General features: G+C 35.6%; 2 protein-coding genes across 2 annotated transcripts; both read left to right on the top strand.

Annotated features, from left to right (window-relative positions):
- The first annotated feature begins 8192 nt into the window (after positions 1 to 8192).
- Positions 8193 to 9020, top strand: LOC110629610 (probable calcium-binding protein CML41). Its single transcript, XM_021776658.2, has one exon. The coding sequence runs from the start codon at positions 8256 to 8258 to the stop codon at positions 8856 to 8858; it is 603 nt and encodes a 200-aa protein (XP_021632350.1). The 5' UTR covers positions 8193 to 8255; the 3' UTR covers positions 8859 to 9020.
- Positions 9021 to 9612: 592 nt separating this feature from the next.
- Positions 9613 to 10790, top strand: LOC110629517 (probable calcium-binding protein CML41). Its single transcript, XM_021776523.2, has one exon. It carries the CDS (start codon positions 9868 to 9870, stop codon positions 10462 to 10464), a length of 597 nt encoding a protein of 198 aa, XP_021632215.1. The 5' UTR covers positions 9613 to 9867; the 3' UTR covers positions 10465 to 10790.
- Positions 10791 to 11835: the final 1045 nt, after the last annotated feature.

Raw genomic sequence — 11835 nt, 5'->3', positions numbered from 1 at the left:
TCAAGAGTTTTCTGGGTTTGGCAGGCTACTATCGGAGGTTCGTTCAGGACTTTTCGAAGATAGCTGCTCCTATGACCAGACTGACCAGAAAGAATCAGAAGTTTGTGTGGTCAGAGGAATGTGAGGAGAGTTTTGTAGAATTGAAGAGACGGTTAACTTCAGCACCGGTGTTAGCGCTGCCGATCAGTGATGAAGATTTCACAGTGTTCTGTGATGCATCCCGAGTGGGATTCGGTTGTGTGTTGATGCAGAATGACAAAGTGATAGCTTATGCTTCTAGACAACTGAAGAAGCACGAGCTGAATTACCCGACACACGATCTGGAGATGGCAGCTGTGATCTTTGCACTTAAGATGTGGAGGCATTACCTCTATGGGGTAAAATGCGAGATCTATACGGATCATAAGAGCCTGCAGCACATCTTAAGTCAGAGAGAGTTAAACTTGAGGCAGAGACGGTGGGTAGAATTGCTCAGTGATTATGATTGTAAGATCCAGTATCACCCGGGTAAGGCTAATGTTGTAGCTGATGCCTTAAGTCGAAAGTCACTTGGCAGTTTATCCCACATTGCAGTAGAGAGAAGACCGGTGGTGAAGGATTTCTACAAGCTCGTGGAAGAAGGGTTACAGTTGCAGTTATCTGGTACCGGTGTTTTGCTCGCACAGATGAGAGTGACCCCAGTGTTTCTAGAGCAAGTGGCTCTGAAACAGCACGAAGATCCCGAGTTAGTGAAGATTGCCAGGACTGTTCAGTCGGGCAACAGTGCAGAGTTTAGATTTGATAGTGAGGGGATTCTTCGGTACGGTAAGAGGTTATGTGTACCAGATGATAGCAGTTTGAAGGCAGACATTATGAGGGAAGCTCATAATGCGCGGTATAGCATTCACCCAGGAGCTACCAAGATGTATCAAGATCTGAGAAAGGTGTATTGGTGGCCAGCAATGAAGAGAGAAGTGGCACAGTTCGTGTCAGCCTGCGAGACATGTCAAAGGGTGAAGCTAGAGCACCAGAAGCCGGCTGGAATGCTTAACCCACTGCCGATTCCAGAATGGAAATGGGAAAACATAGCTATGGATTTTGTAGTGGGCTTACCGGCGACGTCTAACAGACTAGACTCCATCTGGGTGATTGTGGATAGACTCACGAAATCTGCTCACTTCATTCCCGTCAGGAGTAACTACTCTGTGGACAAGTTAGCACAGGTGTATGTAGACGAGATAGTAAGGGTGCATGGAGTTCCAGTGTCGATAGTATCAGATCGAGGACCTCAGTTCACCTCCAGGTTTTGGCGGAGTCTGCAAACGGAAATGGGCACAAGGTTGGATTTCAGCACTGCTTTCCATCCACAGACAGACGGTCAGTCAGAGAGAACCATCCAGACCATTGAAGATATGCTGAGAATGTGTGTGTTAGACGTTGGCGGTTCTTGGAGGCAGCATCTACCTCTGGTGGAGTTTGCCTACAACAACAGCCATCATGCTAGCATAGGGATGGCCCCTTATGAAGCTTTGTATGGGAGGAAGTGCCGAACACCTGTTTGCTGGGAAGAGGTAGGAGAGAAAACTCTTGCAGGGCCAGAGTTAGTTGAGATAACCAGCAAGTTAGTGCCTATCATCAGAGAGCGGATCAGAACAGCTGTAAGCAGACAGAAAAGCTATGCAGACATCCGTAGGAAGCAGCTAGAGTTCCAGGAGGGGGATATGGTATTGCTTAAGGTGTCTCCGATGAAGGGAGTGGTTCGGTTTGGAAAGAAGGGTAAACTAGCCCCACGGTACATTGGTCCCTTTGAGATCTTGCAGAAGATCGGGCCTGTATCGTATAAGCTAGATTTACCGGCTTCTATGGAACAAATTCACCCGGTATTCCATGTTTCTATGTTGAGAAAGTTTGTGTCAGATCCAGAGAAGGTTCTGAGTGAACCTGAGGTGGAAATCTTAAGTGATCTCACCTATATAGAGCAGCCAGTGCGGATTCTTGACACCCAGATCAGAAAGCTGAGAAACAAGGAGATACCAATGGTGAAAGTTTTATGGAACCACCACAACCTAGAAGAGTGCACTTGGGAGACTCGGGAGTCCATGCTCCAGCAATACCCATATTTGTTTTGAGGTTAGTGTTTCCCCTTTTCTCTGTGTTTATGTTGTGTTAGGGACATTCGGGGACGAATGTTCTTAAGGGGGGGAGAATGTAATACCCGGCTCGAGTCCGGCATCGGCATTCCTGTAGTCCGGTGAAATCTCGGGTGTCGGAACCCTCGAGAAGGGTAATACATATGTTTTCCAAGGTATTTTCACTTGTTTTCATGTTTTGAAGTGTGAGAAGCATTGAGTTTTGAAAAGAAAAGCAACAAGGGAGAAATGCAAAGGTTCGGCCGCCGAAGGTCACTTTCGGCCGCCGAACATTGCATGGTTGCGGCTTCACGTTCGGCTGCCGAAGGTGGTCTGGCCAGCCACCTATAAAAGAGCCAAGGGTCGGTGGAAGGAGATTATTTCTCCTCCACTTGCAGCCAGAGGTGAGTTTCAGCCTCTCCCCACGTTGACTTTCATGTTTTCCATGATTTTCATCAAATCTTTCAAGAGTTTTAAGAGTTTTGGTGATTTATGAAGGTTTTGAGCAAAAGAACCAAGGTTTGAAGCTTGGAGCTTTGGAAGAGCTTTTCTTCATATCTCCACGTTAGGATCCTTCATCCTCAAGTTGTGTAAGAGGTAAGTGAAGATCCTGAGCTTCTTTGTTGATTTTGAAAGGTTTTATGAAGTTTGTATGGGTAGTTTGCATGTTTAGGTTTAGGTGAGGTAATCATGCTGGAGCACCACAAATCACCAAAAACCTCACCTAAACCTAAACATGCAAACTACCCATACAAACTTCATAAAACCTTTCAAAATCAACAAAGAAGCTCAGGATCTTCACTTACCTCTTACACAACTTGAGGATGAAGGATCCTAACGTGGAGATATGAAGAAAAGCTCTTCCAAAGCTCCAAGCTTCAAACCTTGGTTCTTTTGCTCAAAACCTTCATAAATCACCAAAACTCTTAAAACTCTTGAAAGATTTGATGAAAATCATGGAAAACATGAAAGTCAACGTGGGGAGAGGCTGAAACTCACCTCTGGCTGCAAGTGGAGGAGAAATAATCTCCTTCCACCGACCCTTGGCTCTTTTATAGGTGGCTGGCCAGACCACCTTCGGCAGCCGAACGTGAAGCCGCAACCATGCAATGTTCGGCGGCCGAAAGTGACCTTCGGCGGCCGAACCTTTGCATTTCTCCCTTGTTGCTTTTCTTTTCAAAACTCAATGCTTCTCACACTTCAAAACATGAAAACAAGTGAAAATACCTTGGAAAACATATGTATTACCCTTCTCGAGGGTTCCGACACCCGAGATTTCACCGGACTACAGGAATGCCGATGCCGGACTCGAGCCGGGTATTACAGAATGCATGTTTAGCTTATAGTTAGGTTTATGAGTTTATGTTGTGTTTTTGAACAATGTGGCTTGCCAATGCATGTTTGATGTGTTGTAGATGGGGCTTAGGATAGTTTGAAACCCCTAGGAGCTGGTATGCTTGTGTATGTGTGTTGTAGAATAGGTTTATGCATGTTTGGGAAATTTTGGAGGCGTATATGCATAGAAGAGCTGAGTTTCTGCCACTAAGGGAGAAACCAGGTTCGGCAGCCGAAGGAACTTTCGGCCGCCGAACATGCTTGTGGAAGCAGCCTTCGGCTGCCGAAGCTTGCCCCCGAAAGGAGACTTTCGTCTCTGTCTGGGAGTTTCGGCCGCCGAAAGTGCCGCCGAACATGCATGAGTTTCGCCTCTGTCTGGGAGTTTCGGCCGCCGAAGGTGCCGCCGAACCTGCCTGACTTTCGGCTCTGGAGGGACTTTCGACCGCCGAACCTGCCGCCGAAAGTGCCCTGTCCAGCCCTCTTTTGCATTAATTTCTATGATTATTTCATGATGTTCTAAGGGGTTTTTGGGGGATGTTTTTAGAGTTATGTTCTAGTAGTTTTGGTCCCTCATTTGAGTCCACCTGTGTAGGTTCGGACTCGAGGAATCGAGGACCCCAGCAGTGAGTTCCGTTGCTTCTGAGTCAGTAGAGCTTCAGCCAGAGGTGAGTGGAATAACTCTTATGCTTTTAAATAAATAAACCAGTTTTAGCATGATTCACGCATCATGAATGCCATGAGATATAATAGGGTGCTTGCATTAGAACTCACGAATATGTTGCATTGCATAATATGTTGATGATGCAGATGAATGTTGAATGATCCTTTAGTCCTCATATGTTATGATATGATGATGATACGGTACGGAAGACCAGTGAGGCCCATTCTACGCCCCTAGCACCATGTAAGAGAAAGACCAGTGAGGCCCATTCTACGCCCATGGCACAGTTGGAATGTTATGTTATGCTATGTTATGATTATGTAAGAGAAAGACTAGTGAGGCCCATTCTACGCCCCTGGCACAGTTGGACCATGTAGAGGACTATTGGTGACAAATTCATCCTTGATGTGATTAGTTGTGATGTGATGCATTTCATGTTATCATATATTTTAAATGTTTTATTATTTTTCTCACTGGGCTCTTGTAGCTCACCCCTCTCCTTTAACCCCCAGGCTTGCAGGTACAGGGTAGACCAGGAGGTCAGCAAGAGTAATGAAGTCTTGTGTATGTAATAGCTAGAATGTGGACATGACAAATTGTATAATGATGTAAAGTTGTGAATAGTTATGCAATGTAATGACATTGAGGATTAGAGATTGTGCTTGACCCTATGTGTATGGTATCCCTTTTAATACATGATCTTAGATGTTTTGTAATGCTTATGTAAACCAACTCAACACATGTTATGCCACCCATTGGGGGCATTGATGAGGTCCCACAGAGGGACCAATGTTTATGATTATGGTTATGTTCAGTGCATGCACAGGTTGAGTTGGTGTATGAGTGAATGAATGAAAGAAAAGTTTTTAATTTTTATGTATGTTGTTGATCATGTATGGGATTAATCAGGTTCACAGGATGCATGTTAGGCTTGCTACGGGTCCCGGCGGCCTTAAGCCGACCTGGATCCTAGCGCTGGTAGCGGTCCGATTTTCGGGTCGTTACATGTTTATTGTATGTAACTGTTTGTTCATGAGAATGAAAACCAGGTTTAACTGATATTGTGTGGACCCAACTAGAGCATATTGATGAGGGCTCTAGTAAGGGGGTCTGTGCATAGAGTTCAGAGTCAGTGCATGCACAGGTTGAACCTTGGTACAGAGTAAAGTTTTAATTTGTACAGGAAAATGTATGATCATGTATGAGATTTTATAGGTACACAGACAGTATAGCAGGCTTGCTACGGGTCCCGGCGACCTTAAGTCGACCTGGATCCTAGCGCCGATAGCGGTCCAGTTTCCGGGTCGTTACAGATATATTGCTTAAAAGACTTTTTTATATAATTTATTATTATTGCTTTTAGTATTCATAGATTTAAAAATTAAAATGTCCTTTATATATTTACTTGTACTTGCTAAATGTTTTTGAAATTTGGGAGATTTACCATTGGATATTATCTTTGATAACAAGTGAATTTTTGCATTTTTTGAAATCTATTAAAACGTTTTTGTGTATTTTCCCCGTCAACAAAATAGTTTTTCGTTCTTTTTTCAGTTAAAAATATATAAAAGATGAGAAAGAAAATTTTTAAAATCTAATTTTGGTCTCAAATAAAATTCTTTATTTAGTCCTTAGATATTGCTATTATTAACAAGTCAGTCCCTCCATTTTTAAAAATTTATTAGAACATCTTTATCTTTTCTCATATTTATTAAAATGTCCTTATTATTTCTTTCCGTCAACGAAATAGTCCATTTTCCTCTTCGAAAAAGAAGAAAAACAAAGAAGAAGAAGATAATGATGATGAAGGAGAAAAAGAAGGAAAAAGAAGCAAAAAGAAGAAGAAGATAAAGAATCACATCCTCTTGCTACTTAAAGAAAAAAAATAAGAAAAAAAATTTAAGAAGAAGAAAAAAAAAACAAAGGAGGAGGAGGAAGATGAGGAAAAAAATGGGATAATTTGGTATTTTGCTATATTTTTAATGGCAGAAATAAACGAAAGGACTATTTTGCTGATATAAAGAAAAGATAAGAACGTTTTAATAAATTTATGAAAATGTAGGAACTGACTTGTTAATAATGGTAATACTCAAAGATTAAACTGTAAATCTCCCTTGAAATTATTATTCATAAATTTAAAATTTTAAATCGTTATTATTATTATTATTATTATTATTATTATTATTATTATTATTATTATTATTATTATTATTATTATTAAGTTTTTATAGAATTTTTTATTATAATAAAATAGAATTTAAGTAAAAATAAAACTATAAATTTTTTAAAAATTTATATAAATTCTAATATCAATTGAAATAATTATCATCTATAGTAAATTAATTCTAATGGCCAGTAAATTTTAATTATTTATTGTAATTAAAATAAACTTGAATTTTTGTCTTTTGCTCAAAGAGAGAAGAAGTTATAATTTAATGAGAATGACGATAATTTGAGATCAATACTGTTACATCCGATAATTTTCACTTTCAGAGATTATAAAAAGTCATAAGGCTCTATCGCATTGCTTTTCTCTATGTAGTGTGAGAGTCTCAAGCTTTCAAAGTGATTTTTGAGCAAGTTTGGTTGTCAGTGGACTGTGGGTTTGGTTTGGTTATTTCGTCTCTCTTCTTGTTTTTTGAGTTTTCTTCTTGAATGTCCTTGTGTTAGATTATGGTGATTGTGGTTTATTTTCTGGACGTGCAGTGGCTTCTTCGACCACTTCTACAGTTGTCTTTTTCTGGTAGCGGCAGAAGTAGTGGAGGTGTTTACAGTTTCCAGGCGACATTGATTTTTTGGGATTGGGTTGGGTTTGTGTTTATAGATTATGAATTGGGATTTTTATTTATGGGTGAGTTTAATTTCCTTTTATTTACATGTTAAAAAAATAAAAATTAGTAAAAAATCTAATTTAAATAATTAACATAAATACAATGTCTTCAATTGGTTACTTTGTTTTCAATTACTGTATTTTAAATAAGTCTATGGGTAGAAACTCTATATATACATATTAGAAAATTTTAAAAATTAAAAAGATATGATGTAATTTCAAAAGTATAAAAAGAATTTTTTTTTATTAAAATTATTATTAAGCCTAAAATGGTCTTAAATTCCGTTGGCCACACTCTATGGTTAGCTACCCACCTCCTTAAACTCTATGTCCATGGTTATTGAATAAGAAAAAATAAGCTTGAAGAGCTATTGCTTTTCTCTCCATATAAAAACATAAATAATTTGTTTATCATGGTTTATTTTATAATAATTTTTTTAAAATGAAAATTTTTAAATTAAAAAATTTAAAATTTTCAATCTAAATAAAATAATTATTAAAAAATCAATTAAATTAAATTTATGAGAAAATTTTTTATTTCAAACAGATTGGAAAATGATATTTAAAGGTTGAGTTATGCAAAGGGCCTAGCTGCTTTTCTTCCATACCAAGACCATAGCATCTAACCCACAAAGGTTTCTATAAAGAACCTCACTACCTAACTTGCCTGATTCTTCCATAGAAATCAAAAGTAGCTTTAAGTATACATCACTACTTTTTAGGGTTTAGACAATAATTTTCCAGCAAATAATTACTTTAATATTATCAAAACTCTGCAATTCGACAATAATTTAAAAGCGATATTAATTATATACAGTAATATATTTTAATAAATAATTTATTTTATATTTAACGGATGTTTAAACATAAATAAATATAAATGTAATTAAATTATGAATTTATATATATTACAATAATAAAATTAAATTTAATAGTTTTAAAACTATTATCAATAATCAATTATTATTGTTTAAGTATATATTAAATTTTTAGATCAATTTTAACTCACCCAAAAATTAGTACAAAAGGGAGGAATGACTCTTATTTATATAAGGAACACATTACTCCTTTCATGGTCGATGTGAGATTCAATAATTTACGAAATTATATAAGAGTGACATGATTGGAGAATTTCTATTGAGTATCCGAAAAGGATGTAACTTGGATAATAACCATCAATTTTTGGGACCCCTTGGGAAGCTGCCATGAACTTTCCTTCCACCCAAATGCATTAACCTACACACTTTCTCTGCAACTACCTTAATGGCTTTTATTCCAAACCAAAAATTTACTGTGATTTCTTTATCTATTTAAGCTTTGCATGTGGTTATTTTCTCTGCAAGTATCCTTAATGGCAACAGATAGAATCCCAAAACCTTCTAAATGGTTCTCTAACAAGAGTAGTCTTGGGAGGATAAGCTTCCATCGTCGCAGATCGAAGTCTAGTTCAACACCAAGCTCTCCTTCATCTCCCATGTCGCCATGCACACCACAAGATAATTATTCGAAAGACAACGAACTAAAAGAGGTGTTTCGTCACTTCGATATTGATGGGGATGAGAAGATCTCAGCCCTAGAGCTTAGGTCTTACTTTGGATCTATTGGGGAGTACATATCATACGAGGAGGCTCAAGCAGTGATTGATGATCTTGACTCAGATGGGGATGAGTTATTAGACTTCAAAGATTTCTTGAGGCTTATGAAAAGGGATGAAAATGAAGAAGATGGTGATCTTAAGAAGGCGTTTGAAATGTTTGAAATAGAGAAGGGATCAGGTTGCATAACCCCCAAGGGTTTGCAGAGGATGCTTCATCGTCTAGGAGATGCAAAATCCTACGATGAATGTGTGGCCATGATCCATGTGTTTGATATTGATGGAAATGGAGTTCTTGATTTTCAAGAATTTCATCAAATGATGGCTTAATTAATTAAAAAATTACTTGTATTTATTATTATGGAAATTCTAGTCTTCCCATGGCAATACTTCTCTTGTTTTTCTAATCTACCGTTTTAATTATCATCTTTTTTCGTTTAATGATTTCAATATTTCATTAAATAATCAAATTGGTTATGTTTTCAATTATTATTTAAGTTGCAAGTTGATGAGGAAAATAGCTTCTTAATCAAAATGATTAAGATCTAATTTAAAATTAAACTTAACATGTTTAATCATAAAAATTCTAAAACAACTACATAATTTTTTTTCAATATTTAAAATAATATATTTTCAAAAGTTCTTTTAAACCTTCCAACCTTAACCCAATTGAGATCTTAATTGATGCAACATTTTCTTTTTTCTGTTTGAGAAATAATTTCTAAAATAACCCAATTGAGATCTTAAAAATATATTAAAATATTTTTAAAATTTTAAAAAATTTATTAATTAGTTATTTTGTTATTTTTTCAATAAATATTTTATTATTTAATTTTTATGGTATATATAAAATAAGTTATTTGTTAATTATTCAATTTTATAAAAATATTTAATATTTAATTTTCTTCCATTTTAATTTTTTTATAATGAGAGACTAATTATAAAATTTTAAAAATGTTTTAGTATATTTTTATTAAAACTGAAAAATTAATTAATAAATTTTTTTATAATATAGAAATTAAATTGTAAGTTTTTTTCGTATATAAAGAAAAAAGAATGGAAGAGCGTGACGGGAGGAGAAAAATGAAGTCCAATGTGCGACTTTACGAAGCTTCCATGCAATTTCCTTCCACCAAAACCCAGACGTTAATACCCATGCTTTTCACTTTGTTTGCATCACAGAGAGGGCAGCTTTCATTACAAAAAGAAAAAAAAGGAAGAAAACAATGTCCTCTGCCCATGATTTTGCATTCTATATATATCTTCAACTCTATCCTCTCCTTCCACATTAATTCCATACAAAAAAATCCAAATCCATAACTTGTCTTTACCAATAATAATGGCCACTGAAAAACTCCCAAAACCAGCCAAGTGGTTCTCTAGCAAGGGCCTCAGCCTCAGCTACCAGCATCTCCGATCAAAATCTAGCTCTTCAAGAAGATTAGACTACGTCCCCAGCTCAAGATTAACCTCTCCTGATTCGCCTACTTCACCAAAGATTGTTAACAATAATGCAGTGATATCCAGGCAGGAAGAGCTGCGACAAGTGTTTGGTTATTTTGATGGAGATGGGGATGGAAAGATTTCAGCCATTGAACTTAGGGCATATTTTGGTTCCATTGGAGAGTACATGTCTTATGAAGATGCTCTGTGTGTGATTAAAGAGCTTGACACAGATGGAGATGGTTTGTTGGATTTTCATGATTTCTTGAGGCTGATGAAGAGGGGAGCAGATCAAGAGGATTTAAAGAAAGCTTTTGAGATGTTTGAGTTGGAGAAAGGAGATGGGTGCATAACTCCAAGAGGGTTGCAGAGGATGTTAAGTCGCTTAGGAGATCCAAAATCTTTGGATGAGTGTGCGACTATGATTCAGGTGTTTGATACTGATGGTGATGGTGTGATTGATTTTCACGAGTTCCATGAGATGATGACTTAATAAAGAAATCTCTCAACCAGTCAGTGTTGCAGCACATCTCTCCTAGCCATATCTAGGCATCGATTCGAATAAATTCTCGTTGAAAATACTTTCTCGATTGAACAGGCGATCGGTACAAACATCATAATATTTTTTATTATACAAGAAAAAAAAGCTCTCTCTTGTGTGTGCTGTAAGCTTAATTGTCTTCCAACCATGTAAAATAATCTTGTGTGTTCTTGATTTCTATTCACTTACTTTGCTCTTGTGTACATTTTGCAAAATGAAAAAGATGTGCGAAATTTGTCAATAGATTAATATATGATAATCTCTTTTGTTTGTTTTAATAATTATAAAAAAAATTTATCTATAATTTAAAAAAAAATAATTTGTTAGCAAATAAGGTAGCGATAATATGATGTAATTAAATTCGGCTATCGAATAAATTCAAACCATTAAAATTACATGATTATCTTATAAAATAAGGATATGTAAATAAGTTTTTTTAATGAAATTCTAATAAAAAATTATAATTATTCAGCGAATATAAAATAAAAATATTTATTTTTTATTTAATTAGATAACTAATCTAAACGGTGAAATGAATATTTAGATCGAAAGTAGAAATTTTCTTTGATTGCAAGCATTAATCAATGAAAGAGTAAAGAAGACTAGATGTAGTTGCACCTGCCATGTCCTCCTTTGAGGAATTTAAGAACAGTGATACAACAAATATGAGAATTCCAAATGATAGAATGGTGCAACGATTTATATGGAAATCTCCCTCAGCATAATTTTTTTAAAGCAAATTTTGATATCGTGGCTGATAATTCTTATAAAAAAAAAGGAGTTATTGTGATAATTCAAAATAAAAAAGATAAACTATAAATCGATTACATTTCTGATTTGACAATTTTAAAAATTTTAATTTACCGTGAAACGGTTAAACTTATAATAACGATAGACTAGAAGAATTTTATAGTGAAAAGGAATTATTTACCTCTCGTTTCTAGTTTGAAAAATGCTCCATCTATATTTATAAATTTGATTAACGATATTAAGGGTATGACTATTTTTTATGTACGTGTCAAAATAAGATTTTATTATCTTAAATAAAAGAAAAAACAAATTGGAGGATTAGCTTCAATGGCAAGTAATGTTTGGCAAGTAACCTGTTTTTGTCTGTCTTCTTTGAATTTGAGCAGTAATTGTTGAATAATGCATATTGGGGGTATGGAAATATGTAGAAACATATTGTTTTTTTTTTTTTTTAGATTTAAAGAATAAGTTAAATTTATTAAAAACAAGATATATAATTTAAAATTAATTATTATTATTCTTATTTATCCTCATAAGATAATATCATTTAATTATTAATTCCGTAAATATAAT

This window comes from Manihot esculenta, chromosome 13 (assembly GCF_001659605.2).
Source record: "Manihot esculenta cultivar AM560-2 chromosome 13, M.esculenta_v8, whole genome shotgun sequence".
In the NCBI taxonomy this organism is placed as follows: Eukaryota; Viridiplantae; Streptophyta; class Magnoliopsida; order Malpighiales; family Euphorbiaceae; genus Manihot; species Manihot esculenta.
The sequence above is the reverse complement of the archived record's forward strand: the minus strand, read 5'-3'. Positions and strand labels throughout refer to the sequence as shown.